This window comes from Lonchura striata, chromosome 17 (genome assembly GCF_046129695.1).
Source record: "Lonchura striata isolate bLonStr1 chromosome 17, bLonStr1.mat, whole genome shotgun sequence".
Lineage (NCBI taxonomy): Eukaryota > Metazoa > Chordata > Aves > Passeriformes > Estrildidae > Lonchura > Lonchura striata.
Window position 1 is genome coordinate 11,915,083 of NC_134619.1, and position 23,505 is coordinate 11,938,587.

The 23,505-nt window shown below is 44.7% G+C and overlaps 1 protein-coding gene across 5 annotated transcripts in view; it reads right to left on the minus strand.

Moving 5' to 3' along the window:
* The window catches only part of PTPRT (protein tyrosine phosphatase receptor type T), a 465,371-nt gene extending 443,841 nt beyond the window's left edge, over positions 1–21,530 (minus strand). For all 5 annotated transcript variants that reach the window (XM_021535473.3, XM_021535470.3, XM_021535472.3 and 2 more), the window contains exon 1: positions 21,291–21,530. In XM_021535473.3, the coding sequence (XP_021391148.1) occupies positions 21,291–21,360 (70 nt within the window). In that variant the 5' untranslated portion in view covers positions 21,361–21,530. The remainder of the gene's footprint in view (positions 1–21,290) is intronic.
* Between the last annotated feature and the right edge of the window lie 1,975 nt (positions 21,531–23,505).

Below are 23,505 nucleotides of genomic sequence, written 5' to 3' on the forward strand. Positions count from 1 at the left end.
AGGGCAAGGGCTCCCTGCACACACCCACAGTGCTGTCACCACGGCTTTCCCTCCGTTTTCCTGCAGTCCAGGCCACGTGCAAAAACAGAAATGCCACTTGTGTTTGAAGCCATGCAGCCACAGAGCTCCTCTCTTTTCCAGGGCCCTGGAGGCAGTCTGATGCTGCCTGCTGAAGCTGCTATGGACCAAAGGCAAAGTCAGCATTACTCTGGAGCAGCACTGCAGCCTGGGGAATGCACTGGCAACACTGCGAACATGTTGTCCACACAACTACCAATAAAACCACTCCAGCCTCAAAAATATCTCTATCATTATCCATTACTATATCTACTGACTGTTTATAAAATAATTCTTCTAATATTGGATTTATCTGAAAGTCTTGAGCCTGCATAATTAACATGCAGAACAGCTTATTATAAAATCACAAACAAGGACAACTGCAAAGTCACTCAGTACACCTTTCAAAGTTGAGCAGCTCTAAAATAGACAGAAATCCCATTATTGCAGCACAGCATCCCATTATTCAGCACTGAGACACTTTCCCAGTCCTATTACACAGTTCACACAGTGCATGAGTATCAATATGGATCAGTCCATGCAACGTGCAACTGATTTTCCATAGTCAACTTTAAGTGTAATCAAACAATTTAAGGCCTCAATGGGTATTTTAACAGATGGAAAGAAATCCAAATGAGTAAAGGCATTTTGATATTTGCTACCACTTAGAGTTTCAAAGCTTTCAGCACACATATGTTTATTCAGAGAGTTGATTGGGATCACGGGTGAGTGATTATTTATTGACATGTGCACAGAGGGATGGAAACAGAATGGGATAATTGGTTCCTTGCCAGAGTAACTGGCAATCGTTATTGACCATTTTTTATTTTTGGACATCAGCCCAAATATGATACTACATGTGCCAGAGAAGCTTTACATTTGGCAAAAGAGGAACGACAGGAATAACTTCCTACATGTGATTAACCCCCCCCCTAATTCAGGGCCAAGATAGTCCCCAAACCTCACAGTTAGTCAGGGCCTCCATCTGCACATGTTACAGAACAGCTACACACACATACATTATTTTCAGCAATCCAAGTAGAAAAACAAGTTGGCATTTAAGAAAAACAAACCAGCAGCACTCAGATGCCTTTTAGACCCCTGGTATGAAGCAGTAATCACCACCTTTCTCTCACAGCCTACTATTAAAATGAGGGAAGAGCAAATGTTTGCTTTCCTGAGAAGGGCAATATTCCAACAGATGAGAAGCAGAACCATCAAATATTGACAGAGCACGAGGATCCTCAGTCAGAGCAGAGCAAGGTGAAGGCCTCTGTCCCTGCTGGGACTTGAGCTGAGCCCCTTCCCCTCCTCGTGGGGAACCCTCTGCCAGCTGAAATGTGGGCAATAATCCTCTCAGGGGTCTGCAAACAGAGATGCCACACTCACAGGGACAAAGATCACTTAAAAATCCTCAGACTTATCTGGGCCACAAAGCTGGAAGGAGGAAATGGCTGTGGGTCAGCTCCAAGGAGTGCCCAGGAACTTTCCCCCAAGGGTTACCCAGGAACTTTCCTCCATGTGGGCTTTCAAGCAGATCCTTGAGCACAGCTGCTCAGTTGTTAATGCACAAACCTTTACATCAATTCAAAGAATGCTTTAATGTCTTCTCTATACAGCTGAAGTCACAGGCAAAATTCTGCTGCTTGTATTTTATCTGTGAGCAGCATCAATGAAAGTCACATACATCAGAAACCCAGGTTTTTTCCTTTCAAACCTAAAAATTCATCTCTTCCCCAAGCCTTTCCTTAAGCATCCTTCTTGCTACACTGGAAATTACCACACCTGAGAAGACTTTGGCCCATATATGCAAATTACAATCTTTCCACAAAGTTGTTTTTTTGGTTTTTTAACACTGTAATTTACCTTTAATTATTAACAGCAGAGAAATTAAAACAAAACCCCAACATTTACTTATGGGATTGCTAATCAAGTTTCCAGCTTTGTTTGAATTACTAGAACTGTCTTCAAGGCCCCCCCCTTGAAACCTCTGTCCCCTCTTCTGCATAAGAATAATGTGCACAGGTGGATATAAATACATACTCTTGAACTTTTAGGGTTGCAAAACAAAGACATAAAAATCTGCAACATCTAAAGTCAAATAAAAAAGTGTAGAGCGGATTGTATGAATTACAGGCAGCTACATTATTTTGAGTTTTAAACCCTAAAAAATGAGAGGGGGGAGGATGAAATCAACCCCAAGACCTCCCAACATTTGTTCATATAGTTTCTCTTTTTGAGGTAAAATATTTACCATATGGATTTGTGGGAACAATGGGGTTATTCCCAGCTTTGCTAAGAATCACCAGCTTGTATAGAGAGATTTTGTGCAGATTGGTATCCTTTAACTCACAGAAAAACCCCAAGAGAATAATTTGACTCAATGTCTGGTTTGGGAGAGAATTCACAACTTAGCATTTTCCGCCAGCACAAGATGCACAGGGCAGGGATGGGACACACATGGAGCAGGGAAATCTGACAAAACATCCTGCCAAAATTCACCTGGTCCCCAAAGCCATCAGAGGTTTTACAAAAGCATTTCTTTTACAACCCAATTCAGAAATATTTCTGCATCCATTGGTAATTCTGACAATTTTCAGCCTGGGCTTATCCACAGCTCAGCACAGATGTGCAAAGAGATTTTTAGGAAGATGCCAGGGGGAAAGGAAAAAGGCAGTCAGCTCTACATGCAAGACTTTATCTGGATGAGGAAACAGTGCTAAAAGAAAGCAATTTAGCAGCTGACACTAAACTTCCTTACTTTAATACCTCCACGTTAAAAATCAATAGATTTTAATTGTTCATCCCAAAGTGTTATGTTCTGAGCTGAAGCAGTTTCCATGCTTTCTGCCTAAGATTGCTTCTCAACAAGTGTTGGAGTATTGACTCTGATTTCACTCATCAGTAAAATACTCCATTTCAATTCCTACACCATGTAATATAAAACTTGAACATTTTCCCCAAAAAGTAAGTAATGCTGCAGGAATACAGTGAAAACTGACACGTTTTTCCTGTCTTGCCAGTGCTGTTGAGCTAGAGGAGAGGTAAATGAGCTAACACTACTGAGGTAAATGACTGAAAAAAACAGACCCCTGATCTGTAAATAACTGAAAAAAAACAAGATCCCTGATGAGCTAACACTGATAGAGGTAAATGACTAAAAAAAAATAGATCCCTGATCTATTTGTACCCCCACTTGCACAGCTACACACAGGACTGAGGCTGACCCTGTTTATTTGGGAGCCCTCCAACATGAACCAAAGGCTCTCTGCAGCCACAGCAGCCTGCACAGCCTCAGCAATTGGCCCAGACAGCAAAGTCTCATCCTAAACCATCCTTTCCATCTGTTAAAAACTATTTAGGAGCTCCTTCAGACAACTACACCAGCCATGCTGCTGAGCTCGTGGATGTGTACAAGCCCAGATAAATGCCCACATCTTTCCCCACTAAAGCAGGGGGGTTCAGGAGCTCTCTCCTGCCCTGTTTAATGCACACATTTAAAATACTCTTCAACCTGCTTCCAAGAATACTTGCAGTTCACACACTACCACAGGCAGGCAGGGGAAGATTTCAAAAATCATTAAATTTAACAAGACTGCTCTAAGCAGAGAGACAGCAGCACTGTCAAAGCTGTAATGGGAGCTAGAGGTGCCAGTGGAGCCACAGGAGCAAGCCCAGACTAACCAGGAGGGTTTGGGCACACAGCCCTTACCCACAGCACAGCAGGAGCCTGTCCCCACTGAGAGCTCTCTCTACTTCAGCTCCATCAATGAAAAAAAGAAAAAAAAACAACCCTCTTTCTCCTACAAACACTGCTCTGCTATATTAAGACGTGACCAAATGCAAAAGTAAGTCTCAAAGAGAGTGCTGGCAGAAAAGGGATTTTGGAGGTGCCAAATATGCAGCACTACACTTGGTAGCACCACTCCCTCTAAATGTGTTCAGTGAGTTAAACCACAAACAGCCCCAACACACCACAGGAGACAAAACTGACTTGGCTTTTTTATAATTTACAAAGTTAAAACACACTTGAAGTTTGCTTATAAGCTAGGTTTAGTCCTAGTGTCCAAGCCACAAGGACAGCAGGGACATCCACACTTTAATGAGGCCAAGTACTAGAAGCATTTTTAGCTCTCCAAAAGAATAAATAAATTGTTCAAGAAGGTCTAAAAAAAAAAAACAAAAACAAAACTCAGCTTCTAGCAAAAAAATTATAGACAAGTCAGTGTGACACAAAAAATAAAGCTCTCTTGTATATTGTCTCAAAAAAGAATTAGTATGTTTTCCCTTAAATGAAAATATAACAGCTACTGACACTCTGATTATTAGCTTTCTGTACCAAGTGGACAGCACTGAGACAGTAAATCAGGATGAACATAATACACCAATTTATTCAGCAAAGCCAAATATTTGAGCAAGCACACACTGAAATTTAATCAAGCAAGAATCACCTGGGAAATCCTACCTTGTGTGCATCAGCTACCTCCAAATAAATCCTAAAATATACATGTATGTGTAAAATACACACTAAGAAAAATGTGACAGTAGGAACAGGTTTTGCATAAGGGTTTATCTGTGCAGAGGGGATTAAACAGACACACAGACACAATTATTACACGATGTCCTGGTGCAAATCCAGGAGAAGGCAACAATAGTGGAGGGACTGGAGCACCTGACACACAAGGAGGGCTGGGAAAGCTCAGCCTCAGAAGGTTCATGTGCATTCTCCATGTCCATGGGAAGGAATGAAGGAGATGCCCAGAGCAGCTGTGGCTGCCCCTGGATCCCTGGAAGTTTCCAAGGTGAGGCTGGACAGGATTTGGAGCACCCTGGGTCAGTGGAAGGTGTCCCTGCCATGGCAGGGGTGCAATAAGATCTTTGAGGTCCCTTGCAACCCAAACCCTTCCATGATTCTCTGATCTCTTCCTCCAAGGAAGAGCTGGCACCACTCAGTGTTCCTGAGGTTTTTGGAAGGTGAAGTAGCTCCACTGATTTTTTGAACGTGTTCATGGATGACAGCCAAGATCTAAACAAACCTTCTTGAGAAGTTATCATTTGATACTACTGAGAAATAGGGGCCAACCTGAAAGCATACACCCCCATGGCACCTTTCATCAGGAGATCTTCAAATAATTCACCAGTGCTCATTAAGCACCCCCAAATTCCTGAGAGATAGAAAAGAAACAAGGATGCTCCTTACAATATACTTCTGTGAGACATGGAAAAAATTCACTTGCTCGAGGTTATCAAACAAGATGGGGACAGAGTTGGGAAGAGGGAACCTGAGCCTCCAAATCCCTGATCTAAGCACAGTACCAAAGATCCACCTGCTCCCTGGTGGAGCATGCCCCAGTGCAGGAATTCCTGAGAGTTTGAAGAGTGCACAGCTCTCACAGGCTGCATGATTTCAGTGCAACATTCAGTGGGCTGCTCTGTCCCCAAGGAAAGCTGAAGTTAGCTAAAAAAGGCAAGATTTCATTCCCACCTGCGAGATTACCAAATACTAGAGTGGTGAGTCAGAGTACTTTGATTTTCCTGGTGAGCCAGGAGCAGACAGAGTGCTGTGATATCCTTAAGTCTGAAAGAATTAATTAACAGTGAAGTATCATAAGGGACTGGGGGAGGGGAACCTTGATTCATGTTCATCTTTAAATACATTTTCTTTAAATCATTTCCTCGTGCAATTACTCATATATTACAGATAATGTTCTTGTACTCGATTTGCCTTGCTGTAAAACAGCAACATAAACATTTTCCTCCTCCCTAATATCTTTGGAATCAAAGTTATCATCTGATGAGAGGTATCCAGGGGAATATTATTCAATACAACAAATAATTTTTCATTGGTATTTAGTTCCTCTTTAAAATATTAAAGGGCAAGGAAGGGAGTAGAAAGAGCCAAGGTCAATTCATACATAAATATTTTGCTTGGAGATGCAATTCCTGCTTCCATTACTTTGTACTATTTTATAACTGTGTCCTAGGGACATGTACTGCCAGTAAACTGCAGTTTTAAGTTTCCAGGTTTTTATTTTGTACTGAGCTCCCATAAAAGAGAAATTCCAAGTTCCATCTATTTCTGAACAATTAGCCAGGTGTCTGTTCTGACAGACAGGCTAAGAACTGGCAGCCCTGTCGTCCTGCATGAATCTCCATGAACCACACCAGTAGAATCTCTCTCCATGACAAAGAGAAAATTGCAATTTTGCAAAAAGCAAACTTCTTAATCCCACCATGCTTCTCTCGAATTTTTGCAGCTTGCCACAAGCTTCACCCACAACACTGAATCATGGAATTGTTTAGGCTGGAAAATACCTCTAAAATCATTGAGTCAGACTGTTAACCCAGCACTGACCAAGCCACCTCTAAACCACATCCCCAAATGCCACATCCACACACCTTTTAATTACCCCCAGGGATGGTGACTCCACCACTGCCCTGGGCAGCTGTGCCAGTGTTTGACAACCCTTTCCATGAAGAAATTTTCCTTAATATCCAATCTAGATTTCCCCTAGCCCAGCCTGAGGCTGTTCCTGTCCTGTTCCCTGGAGCAGAGCCCAATCCCCCGGCTGTCCCCTCCTGGCAGGAGCTGTGCAGAGCCACAAGGTCCCCCCTGAGCCTCCTTTTCTCCAGCTGAGCCCTTTCCCAGCTCCCTCAGCCTCTCCTGGGGCTCCAGCCCCTTCCCTGGACACTGTCCAAGCCCTCCAGGTCTTTGTCACGAGGCTCCAGAACTGACCCCAGGATTCGAGGTGGGGTCTCACCGGTGCCCAGCACAGGGGGACAATCCCTGCCCTGGTCCTGCTGGATTTTTCAGAGTTTCAGGATCCTTGGTGTGCATTCTCAACAGGACTCTCCAGCAGGCAGCAGCCTCTGGCAGGTGTGAGGTGAAGTGTCAGACCCCAGGACATCCCTCTGGCTGCCCTGGCTGTCTCAAGACCCTGGCAGGGAGGGGGCTTGGGGACCTTGGCAAGAAGTCAAAATCACCTGTGGCTTCCATTTTAACCCATGGGAGAGGCTGCCAACTCTGTGTGAGGAATTACAAGCCACAAGGCTTTGAGTAGTGTAATAGGTAAATTGACACAGGGTGGAAAAGTAGAATTTTGGGGTTTTTTAGAATGTAACACAGGGGCACAGGATGGAAGAATCTGAGCATGTCCTAGCCTTCTTCTCCTCCATGTCTTGCTGTGATGGTGACACTTTTCTATTGTTTTAAGGTAGAAATTCACTGTGTAACATAGGTGGTGGGCATTGGCACAAATCTGTAAACATATAACATGTAATTTTGAGTATCTAATGTGGGAGCCACCCAAGGCTTGGGGCAGACTGCTGTGGCTTCTGTACTAGACAGACCTCATCAGGTCAGAGAGAGAATGTTGTAGATAAGGAAATATAAACAACCTTGAAAACTCAACTTCACACATTCCAGACCTCTCCTTTGGCTGCTGGGCTCGGGGAACAAGGACTTTCCCGCTGCTGGGGTCCCACCAGCTGCCCCTGACAGTGAAGCACTCGTGGCTGGGTGGGATGAGCCCAAGGAGGAGAAAAGCAAAGCCCATGAAGCACAGGAAGATGCCCTCCAGCAGGGCTTCCCTCCTTGCACCAGCAGCTTGGCACGAACCACCATTCTCCTGTCTTCCCCCCATCCAAAAAATGCGTGAAAGTCAAACTCAAGACCAAAGACTAAGAAAAATCTGCTAAAACATTTTTAACCACTGATGCCTTTTACCTTTTTACTTCTCTTAACAGAGTTGTCACAGTGGAAAATCTAAATAGCTCCAGTCACCCTGACAGCCTCGACAGGAACAGATCTGCAGGTTTACTGGGCACATGGTATGAGCACAGACAAACACCTGCTGCTGTGCCACTGTAAATTCCTAGAACATCATTTAACATGGATGGGCATTGCAGGAACACAGCAGGAATGAACAGCCACTAAATGCCTTGTAAAAGGAGAGAGCAGAGTAAGGAAAATGGATTGGAAGCCTAGGGGCATAAAGAAAAATGAAAGTTTTGAAAAAATTCATTATAATTTGTTCTCTTTAACTCTATAGTAATACCAATGCTGAGAACAATAGCAAAAACAATAGGATCTATGCTAATTTTCAGAAGACATTAATTCCCTCAAGTTGACTGATAAATAACAGTGTTTTCTCTCCTCTTTTTTTTCTTTAATGGGATTCAAATTATTCCATTTAATTGCAACAGCACTGGTTTCCCCACCCAGCTTTCTACGACTCCAGTGAAGCACAGGATGACCTTAATTGTGTACATGATGCTGATTTTGATTCAAAAAAGAAGTACAAGTGCACCATGTAGCAAATACAAATTTAAACAAACCCATAAATGCTCAAATCCCAATTCATTGCAGTCCAGCTGCTTCCTTGCATGTCTAAACCACAATAAAATTCCTGGCAGCCCTTTATGATCAGCTCACAGAGGAGCTGCCTGCACAGCTCTATGGACATGTACCACCAACAAAATACGGGTTAAGTTTCCAGGCTCCCATTTTGTCCTGAATTCTCATAAAAGAAAAATTTCCAGTGCCACCCAGTTCTGAACAATTAACTAAGTCACCATCCTGACACAGACAAAGCCTGGGAAGTGACAGCTTTGCCTTCCTGCATGAATTAGGTGCCAGTGGAATCTAAATCTATGACTGCAAAAAACAAATCATTAATTCCAACACACTCTCCTTAATTTTCCGTGGCTTATCATGAACTTTTCACAACATAAATTGTTTAGACTGGAAAAGCACTTTACTCTGCCCAAATCCCCAAACTTCTGTTCATATCCCTGCCTTATCAATTCTGGGGTGAAATAAAAAAAGATGAGGGTGTTGCAGAGTTACACATAGAGCAGCAACCCCTCCCCCCTGTACATTTATGCAGCTAAAAAAGAGAAGCCCACAAACTCCTGACCACTCAGTGATGGGCTTCCCTGCCACAAAGGCACACTAAGAAAAGACAAATATGAACATCAATAAATAATCAAGCTTTCCCAAGGGTATTAGTTGCACTAGCAGGAGGTTATCCACAAAACCCTATGCCAATCCTCTTGCAGGTTTGACTGAAAAAAATCCCCTGACCACACACTTCTGCCATGGGACCTTTAGTTGTTTATGCAAAAGATGGATGGCCCTGACTGGAGGGGCAGCTACTCAATATTTTGTTTTATTCCAGCTCCGTGGACCCATGCATTATTTACTGCACACTATGCAAACTGAGCTCCACAGAGAGAATCATTAATTTCCTCTCAGGTGTCTCAACAGCTATAGAATTTCTGGGCTTTCACCAGTGTGAAAAATGCCAATCACTTGGTTTTTAAAATTTTAAAAGTTTAATAATAGTAAAATGGATATAAAAATAATGATACAATTAGAGTAATAAAGTTTAGAGTTAGGACAATTACAAGACAATAAAAAGCAAAGAATTATGGATGTCTGGATTCTCTTGGACACTAAGTCATGAAAAGCATGTTTTGTGAACAAAGGAATCACCCTTAAACCAATATACTTGTTGCATATTCATATATCCTTCATGGTTATGCATACATTTTATTTAAAACAAGAATCTCTGTCTGTTGTATGTCAGCTGTTTCCTTAAATCCCTACAGCATCTTTGAGTCTGAGCAAGGCCTGAAGAAATTCACTTCTTCTGATAAGAAAACCATAAATTCCTCTCCTTTGGAAGATTTAGGTGTTCCTCAAAGCGAGTATCTCATTCCTAAAAAAAACTCCCCCCACATACATAGTCTCTATTTTAACATTATATTGTAACCTAAAACTACATTTAACACACTATGTAAGAGAATTAATACAGCATAACTTTCTAACATTACACATATAATATTCATTGTGATTTTTTTCAAAAAGCCAATCAAAATATGCATTTTTCACAACCAGCATTCAGACACACTCACCACCCCACCTCAGAGCCCTGTGTTCCACCCTGTCCTTTCAGGCACTCCAAGATAAAGAATTAACCCACGTAAATGTGATGTTCCCCATTTGCAGCTCAGGGATTTTCAGGTCCTGCACGGACCCCTCACACAGCAGCACTGAGTGCAGGTGGGATGTCACATCTAAAGCCCTTTTTGGGGTGCCACCTCAGCCCCCCAGGGCTGCTGCTCCCCTGCCACAGCTCTGCAGAACTCAGCCAGGAGCACTCGGGAATTCTGATACAGAAATAAGGCATCACATGCTTAACACTCCTCCTCTCCCTGACTGGTACATTATGTGCTTCTTTAGCACCTCCAGATCATATCTTGCACTTCTAATTGGGGTTTTGTTGTTTTGTTTGGGCTGGTTTTCTGTTGGCTTGGGGGTTTTGGCTGAGATTTTTTTGTGGGGTTGGTTGTTTGTGGTCTGCTCTCTGTTGGTTGGGCTTTTTAATCCCACACTCACTATTTTGCCCCCAGGTTAGATAAGGTCTAAATGCAGATTTAGGGGTGAGGGAGATGTGGAGGGGCAGATGATATCACTTTGCCTTCACCATGATGCTGTTGATATTTAACAGATAATCAGATTAATTAAGAAGCAGCAGAGAAGCATTAGTACGTGTTATCACTTATACTAAATACAGCATAATCACACTTTTTTTTTCCCCCTCACTCTACCTCCTCTTCTGTTCTCTCTTCAACAGCATTATAAAAAAGTCAGAAGTTTTAGAGGGAAAAAAAGCCTGCAGTGGATTGTTCAGTTTTTTGTCCTGTCCAAATTAAAGTGACTCAGACAACAGAGTTTCCACCATTTCCTCTGGGACACAATTCCCCAGCCTCATGGATCTACAGTAATATTTGCATAATGCCCAAAGTAATTATTTGCTTGGTTTTATCTCATTCTATGCTTTTCCTTGTACATTAAATATTTCTCCCTTATTCCCCTTCCTTCCCTCTGAAGTACTCTCCCCTTCACAGCTCCATTCTCAGTTAGAAATACAGAAATTAAATGGATTTAGATACTGTAAATCTTCATTCCAAAGAGGAGAAATTGCTGTCACTTGTGTGTACTCTCAATATGTTAATTTGTCACTCCTGGAAAAAAGAGGATGCTCAGGGGGAATATTCCAGGTAGAAAAAACATCCTGACATATACTTTTTAAAATACAAACACAGCAGGTGGCATATTCTGCCCTTAGTGCACTCGCTGCTTTTCAAACCCACATTCAGTTTGATGCAAATATGTCATCAATTGCCAAAAATTTCAGCATTAATCACCTCCAGATTTCTCTCCTCCTCCCAAAAATCACTTTGTATACACCTTCACTCTGGATTTACATCGTAATACTACTCAGGATTTCAGCTAAATTTCTGCTCGAGATGCTCAACTCCAACATTTTTTTTTAAGAACTGAAAATACAAAAGTTTACCATCACTAAGCAAAAACTTATAAAAGGAACTACTTCTAAATGTTCTCAACTTCAATGGAAATTGCACCTGAAGTCTGAATGTGATGAGTGATCCTTCTGCCATCCCCTATGAGGAAGAACTCTGTGGGTAATCCAAAGTGGATAATCCAAATACTCTCCTGTATTCTCTCCAGCAATTCTAGCATGAATTACTCTTGGCAAGCAGGATGATAAAAGTTTGGGGTTTATGTATTGTTAATGCTGCTGCTGTTTCATGTTTTAAACACCTGCAAGTCCCCCTGCAGTCAGCGACCACTGGGAATTACACTAAAGGACACAAGAAAATTTAACTTCTTTTGTTGAAACATTCATTTATTGAGCATTCTGTTAGCAGTGGCTGCTCATCAGCGTAGAAGCAAAACCTCTAAAAAGCCCAAACAAGAGAAAAATCACCATCAAAAAAACCCACACTAAAAAAATCACACCAAAACCCAGGAGTGACTCAATATAGACAACTGCCAAGTGACCTTCAGAAACTACTAAGTAACATTCCAAAATATTACTTCCCAGCCATTATCAGAGATGGTTTTGTATTGTTACTAGAAAATCAAAGTGCAAGGTTAAAGCAGATGTCCAGTGCAGCTGTACTCTCTATGTTAATTATTTTTTACAATAAATATGCAGAGAAATCTTAATAAACATATTATAGAAAATGGAAATCTTTGGCACATGGAAAAGCTTTATTATAAAAGATGCAAAGTTGAGTGTTTACATTAAAAGGGTTATTTTTGCTTGGTAAGTTCATTTAAGGACAATTAATTATACTTTCTTATTTTTGCAGGCTCTGGCCTTGGCAGTCTCCAGGGTTATCCCTGTGCCAACAGAGACACTGTGTTTATTTCCAAGCTTTCCACTTCTCTGATCATTCCTACCACGTGCTGATAGCTGTTAGTACATACACCATCTCCCATGTTTTAATCATAAAAATATTTACTGTTTGCGTAGGAAACCCTATCTCCAACAAAAAATTTATTCAGGAAGCTGGGGAAATGTTTAGACCAACATTTGCATAGCAAAAATATATTTTTAAATTAGTTTTTTGGTTTTTTTTTTTAAACCTATTCTTTTTTACTAGATCACATAGATTCATCCTCCCTGGTGGAACTCAAGAACTGCAGGGAAGCACCTGGTTTAGAGCAGCTTTTTTTCAACAAGATAATTATTCAGATCGTATTTAGGGGAAACTCCAGGTGGAATTACACAAAGAAATCAATTCCCACTTCCCAAAATGAAATAGTGGGTGCAGTGCAGCATCCTGGCAAGGACCAAATGCACGTGTTTGTGCACAGGAGTGCCGTGGGATGGGGGATGCTGGCTGCTCGCTCTCTGTACCTGCCCTGCCAGGCAGGAGAGCAGCAGCAGCCCCAGGGCACCTTCCAGAGAGGGAACGAGTCAGTGCTGGCACAGCAGCCAGGCCACCCATCTGAAAGTCAAATCCATCAGCTGATTGCTCCCCGTACAGCCAGAGCAAGCAGTGCAACACAAAAAAAATCTGTCTCAAGTGAAAAGCTCAAAAAACAGATCTTTGAAGGGAAGGAGCGAAGATGAGCGACTGGTTTTAGCTCCTGGATGTTTAATTAGGGCTGGCTGCTGCACAAATTGAGGAAGATAGGTATTTGTTGTGTAGTAACTTTGGAATACTTGAAGAGCCAACTGCTAAATGCTTTGGAGGCACAAGTTACTGGGGTTTTTTGATACCCTGAAGAACATTTTCTGTGCAGTTGTGTAAGGGAGAAACAGAAACAGCAGCAGAAACATCAGCAGTGCCACAGTGAAGCAAGAGGGGTGGCAGCTGACAGAATCCTGGTGTTTGGTGGGGTTAGTGAGGCAGAGTGTGATGGGAAGGAAAATGTAGTGTATAGAGCAGGTATGAAGAGAAATAGGAAAGGGGATTTGGCCAGAACAGAAACATTGAGGAAACAGACAAATTCTATCTGGGCTGTCTGGCACAGGCTCTGACCCAGGCCCAGCAATGCCCTGAGGTACCCAAAATATCCTGATCAGCCACTGTGATAGTGTTCTGCAGAGTGTAAATATAACAGGCTTTTCCTCTCACATGCTTGATCCTTCCCATTACTGAAATAAACAGTGTGCAACTGTCGTGTGAACACATGAGCAGAGCTCTGAAATGCCAGCTGAGCTGGAGGAACAACAGGGAGAGCTGCTGCTGGCATGGTTAAAGCTCTTAAAACATTAGCAACTGGCAAATATAACAGATAAATACACACTTTTCTAAACAAAACTAGGATGGGCTGCAGGTAAATTCAAAATATTCACATTCATTTGGTTTGTGAAAGGAGATGCTCAATCACTGAAATTAAAGAACTATGTGCTGTATCCCATGTTTCAGGCTAAGGAGCAAAATTTGCAGCCATGAGTATCTCACAATGACTCTGGTGGATATTTAGCTTAAAGAAAAGGAGATTCTATCAGTGCCAGCCACCCTCCCAGCCTGAGAGCACCAAGCAGCCCACTTCAGAGCTTTATTCCATATCTGTTTCCTTAATGTTTCTGTTCTGGCCATGTCCCCTTTCCTATTTCTCTTCACACCTGCTCTATACACTACATTTTCCTTCCCATCACACTCTGCCTCACTAACCCCACCAAACACCAGGATTCTGTCAGCTGCCACCCCTCTTGCTTCACTGTGGCACTGCTGATGTTTCTGCTGCTGTTTCTGTTTCTCCCTTATACAACTGCATAGAAAATATTCTTCAGGGTATCAAAAAACCCCAGTAATTTGTGCCTCCAAAGCATTTAGCAGTTGGCTCTTCAAGTATTCCAAAGTTACCACACAACAAAGCCATCCCTTCAGGTTTAATAAACAATTAAGAGGGGAAAGGGAGTTTCTATTAAAGAGGCTCATTAGGAGAGGAGTTGGTACCATTGCAAAACTGGCAATTGTCTCTGAGCCCCGGGTGAGAAGGTGACAGCACTTGTGCTCAGCCACTTGGCAAACACCCCCAAGCCAAAGACCAGAGGAAGCACAGAACAGACTTTCTAGAGATTTAGCTCTTTTAAACAGGTGGATGTGAATGGAAAACACCAAAAATAGCTCATTATTGTTTCTTTTGGTGTTTTTCTTTAGAACTAAGTAAAAAATTAGTAAAAATTCTTGGTACCAGCAAAAAGCAGTGGCAGATTTACATGGACAGCCTCTTGCCTTACTTAGCTGGTTGGGGCTTTTTAAATCTACCTCTCAGCCACACACCTCTGCAGAAACATCAAAACCACAAAATATTTCCCTGAGAAATGCCTGACTGAGGTAGAAATACACTGCACTTCACACTTTCAGCAACAACTGTTCCCATTAGAGCACTGAATTACCACCTAGGAATGCAGAATGAGATTTGGGCTGCCTGCACCTAAGTGGGTACACGTTGACAGCAAATCCCTTTTCTGGAGAAATGAACCATCAAGCTCAGCAACTTCCCCTCTTGCTGACAGAAGTGCTCTTCTGCTTATCCAGCAAATGCTGCCGCACTTCCACTAAACATTTCTAAAGGAAGAAAGGCCCATTATAGAGCAAATTGCTTTAATTCCCTTCTTCCTCCCCTGCTTTGTGCCCTACTTCTTCTAGTCACAATCACGCAGGCTTTTCACTCCTACAAATCATCGTTTATCTTCTCAAATAAACAAAACCACGTGGCACTATTACCATCCCCTTCTCCGCACTTAGCCATTAAAAAAAATCCTGAAAGCTCACTTCACAAAGTTGGTATATTTGCCTATTTAGGATTTCTTTTCTCCCCACTGCTATTGAGGGCTGACTTTTGAGTCAGTTCTAAGGGAAGGAAGATTCACACATGCTCAGATTAAGGTAGCAGCAACAAATCCAGCAGTGCTGGAGTCAAAAGCACAATATTCCAATAATATCCCCAGCACAGCCTGAAGCCCTACTTCTGCTCACAGAAGTAATGATACTTTCTTCAAATTCAAAGAGGGAAAGATTGATTTTCAACAAAAAAAAATTGGATAAACTCTGGCTGAAGTGGCAATACTCTTGATTTTGTTGTTCTTCACAGCACTGCAGAGGAGAAGAGTGGAGCAGCCCTCCTTCACTCTACAGCTGAATTCACAGCCAGGAGCTGCTTCCCAGTGATTCAACACAGTCACTACCAGGAACGAAGCTGAGATTGACAAGGATATATGTGGAAAACAAGTGATAAACTCTGTTTCCTCTGTAAAGCCAGATCTGAAGCCGTTTCAGCTAAGAAAACATGGGATATGGGACACTTTGAGCACTTCCAGCACAAAGGCAGCAGCACGGCTGAACAAAGAGCTCTGCGTAACAGGAGGCTGCTCAGGCTGCAGGGCTGATCTGTGCCCACACAACATCATCAGCTGTCAAACCCCACAGCCTTCCTGAGAGATGAACTCAAAAATATCAAGGAACAAGAGCCAGGTCCCATCCTCCCAAAATTCATAAGCAGCTCAATCATTCTTCAGCTACATGAGCAGCACCGCTTCAAACAGCAGCAGAATTCACCAAGTCGGCTTGAATTCCCAAGGCTGCAGTCCCAGGGGGATCCAGCTGGAGGAAAAATCAAGCAACTGGCCTTGGATTGATTTACAAGCAGTACTTAAAAGAGAACAAGAAAACCAGAGGAGAGCAAGCACTAAGTAGGTTCTTTCTTCCTGGGGTTCCTTGTCCTGTTTTACCAGGACTTCCCAGAATTACATCATCTTTAACTGGGGCATCAAACAGCACCTAACAGCCTTCTTTCTCCAGAGGTCCTTATTCTCTTTAGCAGAAATCTCTTTCTTATCAGCATTTTCCTCTGGAACATGCAATGTCCTGTCATCCAGTTTACAAAAGCATTTGACATCTCCAAACTGCAGTGATAGATGGGATGTATTTATTGGATATTAAAAAACAAGCAGGACTGATTAAATGATGCATAGTCTGATTAAGACACAGTAATTGTCTCCTTTACCATGAAGATGTATGTTCTTTAGAGCTCACAATAATGAACTATTTTTTTGTTATGTAATGACAAATGCACAGAAAGATAGGACCAAGCTGTGAGAAGTCCTCACTGATGCCATCAGCAACATCCACCACTGCTGTGTGCCTGCTCTTTTTCTCTGGCTTTGCCTGAAGTGGCATTCAGAAGTAAGGGACAGCACCAGGCCAGGAAGGTGGCAGGGTAAAAGGTAGGTAAGGATGTCTCAAAAAAAAAAGCAGATATCATCAAAATGAAGCTACATGCAAGTAGTAGCATCCAGCACAAACAGGAGAGAGCACCAGCTAAAGAAAATAAATAAGAAAACTAGGAACTGTGAGTGGTATAAAAAAAGTCACTCCAGGCCAAATACATTGGCTTAAATGAGCCAAGTAATGCTGCTCTATAAAACGTTCCAGAAATACCAGAAGAGCCATATACCATCTTCTTATCAAAATATGAACACAGAGCCAAGGAATGGCAACCCATGAGCCCTTCCTCAGGAGAGTGGAGCCCTCTGCTACTGAGGCAATGGGAGACACAGAAAGTTTCCTGCTTCACAGATGGAGACCTGGACTACAACTTGTTCACAGCAGCAGGTGACCCCTGCATGCTGCTGCTAACTTCAAATACACGTAAGGAAAGTCTGATCTATGAATGTTCCTATGAGCATATTTTGGAAGCTCAGTTACATATTTAATCTGTGCCTTACAAGACACCGAGGAAACAGACTGCAGCAGTTTCCATAAAAAATTAAGGAATGTCTCTTTAGAAAGACAGAGGGCTTTATATAGCAATGCACATACTCATCCTGCTGCTCGTCACCCAAACACCGTAAGGGTTGGTGGGTATGTCAACCAGGCTGCAGGATTTCTGTGGGAAAGCAGAAGTATTGTCACTCTCATCAGTGAGCAAAGCCATGTATACAATCAGATTTTGGTAGGTGGATTTCAGACAACATCTGCTATTTTTATTCTTTTTCTTAATTAGGGCCACGGTAAATCAGTCTCAAATTTGCCCACTGCCAAAATATTTAAGTTCCAATGCACACCTCTCCATTGTGCATGGAGTGCTTCCCATTCAAGTGAAGAACAATACCTGCCAATACACATTCGTGCACCTCACTTATAAAATCACAATGAAAATTACCAGAGGCATAAAACAACTATTATGATAAATAACGAGCTTTAAAAAACCCACACCACACACAGAGAGAGAATCGGAGACACTGATCCTTCTGTGCTGAATGTTATTCAAGAGGATTGTCAGAGCAATGCTGAACAGATCAATTTATTTCTCTTTCTTCTCTCCACTTAACTGGATTTCATGTACAAAAGTAATTGTTCCTATAAGAAACAACCCTTGTCCGTGGCTTTCAAGGTTCAAAGCCCCAGACCTACATCTTTACTACTATTCGGGTTTCCATGGCAACAGATGATGGTGCCTTCTGAAAAAAATATATACTTTAATATTCTACAGTAAGTGCCCCAAATCATTCCCATAATATTAATGAAAACTAGAGCACGTGGGCCTGCACGCAGAGCGTAAGAGACTTTAAAAGTACAATTAAACAAGAGAAGCGGAGCTCGGGGACTTGCAGGAGGGTGGATGGTTAAAAAGGGCTCTGCATTTGTAAAAGAGAAGGATTATCCCTCAGAGATTCACAAACGCCTTTATACACACAGTGACCTTTCGTTGCCGCTGTCGAAAGAGGCAGTCTCACAACATCACCTTCTTAGGATTAATTGTTTATGTATTAGAAAACAAATCGAGCCAGCCGGGATAAAAATAAAGTGGAATTGTGGCACTAACAGCTCCCCAGAGGGAGAGAAAAGTGATTATTGAGTTAAATGGCTGCATTGTTAACAACTGCCACACACAGCAGCTCGCTCAGAAAGGCCCGTTTTTCACCGCCAATTTACTGGCAGCAAAACCTGAACAAATGAACTCCTACTAAATTAAGGCTTCCCCCAAAAATTTCTTTGCAGTTTGCTCCCTTTTCATCTTCCCTCCTCGCTGGACCAGCCCTGTGTAATGAACTCTCAGCTGCCGCAACTTCGCGATGTGGCAGCAGCCTTTGGGAGCGTTCCAGCTCCGCCAGCAAAACAAGGAGCAGGACAGGGGGGAAACCAAATTAAGCACTGCCATCAGAAGAAAAACAAGCGTTAAATAATCCGGTGTTCAGGGCAGCAGCCCCTATGTAAACCCTCTGTCCTACTTCCCCACCCAGATGCTTTTTCACAGCTGCAAATGACTTTAATCTCCCTATTTACCCCCCTGTTGTGCTAAAAATCCTCACAAAACACACAACAGCAAAGTGTGCGGCAACTGCAGGAATACCCCACGTGTTCTGGTGGAGAAAAGCCGCACACTGAGTTTCAGGAGAAGAACCTTCCAAAAAGTAATGCTCTTCCAGTTTCAAAATCCTGAAAAAACTGGCTACCACTATCATTACCTGGTGCTACTTCTGTGGGGGCACGGAAAAGTAAAGCATTTAAATTAGGAGCTGACAAAAAGTTTAGAACCTCGAAAAGCATATGTTGAGTTGCAAATAAATACAGAGACTGCAGGGAAGGGGAAGTAATTGCTGGGGAGAAGAGTTATAAATAGTGATCGAGAAATTGCATGAAGAAATGAGTGGTAGCCAGCTCCCTCAGGATGAAACGAGGTATTCCAGGGAGAAACCATAAGCATTCTGCTGTCTCTTTGTAGTATTCCTAATTTTACTTTGGGGATAATACAAAGCAGCAGCAGCTGTACAAATCGGGTAGGAACTGACTACATTTCCTCTTGACTTGTGTCGTCCCTATTTCCTAGTCCAGCGATCACTTAAGAAAATAAGTTTATTTTTTAAAAAACCCAGCCAACAACTTGCAGAGTGATTTTTCGGGATGTTTAACAAAAGACTGCTGTATAAACGCAGTAGTCTTTGAAAAATAATCGGAGACAGGAGGTATTTACATTCTAAAAGTTATGGAGAGAGCACCACCTGATGGAAGATGCGGAAAGACACCGGTGGCATTAACTGGGGCCACTTCAAACTTTACGGAATTTTCAGGGACAAAGTACTGCAAAATTTTGCTTTTTACCATTCAAAAAAAAAAAAAAATTAGCTACAGGGACACAATCCAGACCGATACATTTCACGTCAGATATTAATTTTGAGTAGAAAACTTTATCATAATGTCAGTACTACAAGCAGCTCAGAAAGCAGTTATTAAAATTTGGATGATAGGATGAACACTCAAATAGGAAGGAGAAGGGGATACTAATGATTAAAACCCCCTCACAGTTACTATTTCCACGGAACTGGCAATTAAAATATTTCACTGCTTTCTTAAAAATAATTGAAAGATGTTAAATTTTCATGCGTTTAGCTCATATTACATTATCTCCCTCAAATACAAAGTGTCTTCTGCCCCCTTAAAACTTTGCTATTTTCACAGAACACTCTTCTTTCCAAGCATCTGGCTAAATGATTCATCAAAAGCCCTGGATCTAATCACAACTGATATGACAAGTGTCAAGAACACGAAAACAGTTGGGAGAGAGAGAAAAGAAGGGGGGGAAATAAATAGCTCCACATATTGCTTACTCAAGGAAGCAGTTATTTAACTAGGTTAGATTTCTCAGCCTCTCTAATAAATCAGTGCTTTGTGCAGTTGCCTAGCAATGTAAACTCGATCCCGGTGGTGTCAAAGCCAGCCGGGGCGGTGACAGCAGCTCCTCGGGCCAGGGTCTCGGGGCAAGGTGGGCACGGTGCTCAGCATCCCCGACACGCCGCTGCTGCTGCTTTAAACAGCGAGACAGAGCCACCCGAGCTGCTCCGAGTCACAAAAACCTTCTTGTGTTTGAGATGAACTCAACTTAGTTTCGTGCCTCCAGCACGCCTAAGTCCTGGCAATGAGATGTATCCCTATGCTAAGCGACATAGCACAGGGAAATTTTACTCGTCCTAAATATGGAGGTAGTTTAAAACACTTTTTTTTTCCCCTGAGTCAAGAGAGGAAAAAAGCTATAACTGCTTATCTTTTAGTGTAAGCACAAACTGCAGTGAGAAAATTAATGTATTGCAAGACCCAGGAGAAAAACAAGACCCATGTAGCTTTGGATTACCTACAGAATAGCACAGGAGGAGAAAGCCAGCTTTATAAGCACCTGTCATCTTCAAGTAATTCAAACTATGCCTAAACGAACTCGTAGGAGTGGGAAAATAGCCGGCTACTATTACTGTACACATGCCAGGGAGCAAAGTACTCTTTAACATCAGCGACACAGAAAGTGACAATTGGGAAGGAGCAGATCCGAGTAGCTGAGCCCCCCGAGAAAGTTCCTGGAGCTGTGACATGCAAGTGGTGGAGCAGCTGCCACTAAAGTTCCCCGAGCAAGCCCAGACCCCTTCCCCTGAGCGGCGGGGAAAGGCAGCGGCTCCCCCCGCGCTGCACATCCCGCAGGAGCCAGCTCCTGCCTTGGGCTCGCAAACGCTCTTTTCCACCAAAAAACGCCTCGCGTGTCGCGAATCCCAGAATAAAGGCGATGCTGTCACCCCCTGCTACACGCAACTTTCGCAGGAGCGAGCCTCCCCGGCCCCCAGCCTCGGCGGGACCCCGCGGAGCCCCGCACGGCCGGGCAGAGCCCCTCGCATCCCAGCCCCGGCGCCTCCGCCACCGGCGGCTACCGAGGCTGCTCGCCGCCGCTGGCCAGCGCCTTCCGAGGCGCCTCCATCCCCCGCCGCCCCCCGGATGGCACCGGGAGCTCCCTGCGAGGCCGCGGGGCTGGAGGACGGACGAGGCGAAGAGTTCTGGCTGTCGGCAGAGCCGCCCGCGGCCGGGCTCCCCGGGGCACGCAAGAGCGGGGCACCGGCCGGGCGGGCATCACTCACCTGGGAAGACCTGCCCGTCCGCCCTGGGCAAGAGCTGCAGGAAAAAGACGATCGCGGCGACGCCGGTCATCCTTCCCCGGAGTTCACCTGCCCTCCCCGCTGCCGCGGAGCCGCTGTCTCCCCGCCGCTATCCCCCGCATCGGTGTCTCTGCGCGGCGGCCCCGGCAGCCGGAGCCGCGGTGCTGCTCGGCGGAGCCGCCGGAGTGGCGGGGGGCGGGCGGGAGGTGCCCCCCGAGCCCAGCGCCGGCCGCGCCCGCGCAGAGCCGGCCCCGCTGCCCTCCCCCGGGGCAGCGGCTGCCTCCGCGGCCGGCGGGGAGGGCAGCTTCGGGGCCGCCCGGTGCCTAGTCCAGCCCGGCTGCGCGCACGCACGGCGCCCCGCGGCAGCAGCGCAGCATCGCGCAGGTTTTGCTGCTCCTGCCCTGGCTCCGGCGGGGATGGCGAGGCAGCGCAGGGGCTGGCGTTAAACGGAGGGCTGGGATTGGGGGTGGGATTGGGGCCGGCAGCGGCGCGGGGATGGGATGGGATGGAGGGAGCGACCCTCTGCTGGAGCCAAGGAGGGGGGTAGGCCCCCCGAGCCCTGCCGGCTGATGGGGCGGCTGCTACGAGCAGCTCACGGGCACCTAGAGCTACACACGGCAATTTCCACCCTTACGCACTTTACTTTCGGGAGTTCACTGCCGAACACCGAGCCACACCGCGCCCTGGGCGCTCCTAGGGCTTAGGCGCAGGCAGGGGAGACAATTCCAGGCACAATTCTAAGAATCGCTGTCTACAGGTAACTTCTTGACCCAAAATGCTAAGGTGGGGGGAGGAAACCCAAGGCCTTGAATAGGGCTCGGATCAGTCTGGATCAATCACCTGAGCTGGAATTCGCACAGGGAGAAGGAGAGCGGTGATGCCCGGACAGAGCACCTGTGCGGCCAGCTCTGGGCTGCCGCGGGGTTGCAGCGGGGGCTGCAGCCGAGCCCGGCTCCCTCCTGCCCGGCTCCCCGTCTCTCCCCGCCTCTCCCCGCGGCTCCGGCGCTGCCGGGCCCGAAGGGGGCGGTGTTGGAGCGGCCGCGGCCGCTCCCGTGCGGGGCTGCCCCGGGCACGGCCGCGCTCCTTCTCCCAGCCGCGGCAGGAGCACCCACGGGTGTTCAAACTACCGCTGGGCTTTTCACTATAAATACTGCTATAGCGCCGGGGACTTGTAGGTAGCGGAGTATGGAAGGTTCTTATGAGATGGGATGACCTCAGGACTCAGCCTGCTGGGATAATCAGAAATTTCTTCGCTGAAAGAGTGGTCAAGCACTGGAAAAGGTTGCCTTGGGGAGATTTAAAAGGCACGTGGGTGTGGCACTTAGGGCATGGGTTGGTGGTGGGCTTGGCAGTGCTGGGTCAACGTTCTTAAAAGGTCATTTCCAAACCTGAACTGTGCTATGGCTCTGGAGTAACCACTGAAGAATTGAACATTGCAGTCCTTGATGCAAGAGCATCACCCTGGGAGCCAACATCAGTTTGCAGTACATACTCCCTTTCAGCTGTTCACAGCCAGAAATGAGCTTGAGAAGACCTTGTTTCTCAGCAGAGAAAGGTTTGGTTTGGAAGGACCTTACAGATCATTCAGTGCCACCCCTGCCTGTGGCAGGGACACTTCCACCATCCCAGGCTGCTCCAAGCCCTGTCCAGCCTGGCCTTGGACACTGCCAGGGATCCAGGGGCAGCCCCAGCTTTCCTGGGCAGCAAAATCCTATGCCCAGCCCTAAAACTCCTCCAACCGATGATGTGTGACCCACTCTTTAGGTATCAGCATCATTTCAGAAATTAAGGCATGCCTCTATCTTTCATTCAGCACAGAGACAATCACAAACAAGTACAATTGTAGAGGAAGGGAGAGCAGAGAATGGAAGAAGAAGAAAACCTCACTAAGTAATCTGCTAGGCAGCAGAAAGGACAGCACAGCAGACACAAACCACTGGAATAATTCTTAGATCAGTGCAAATTGCCTGGGCAATAAGAACAAAGTCTTGAAACACAGGGATGGTGCTGGTAAGAAGTCAATAAAACTGTATCAAAGAACAGCTGTAAAAAACAAACTCTAAATAAAGTTGTTTTCATATAAACTGAAAGGGAAGAAAGAAGCAAACCTGGCATTCATGTTCAGAATGACAAAAAATTGGTGAACTAAGTGACTTCTTGTGGTCCAACAGTCTCAGGGAGTAAAAAGGAGGGAATC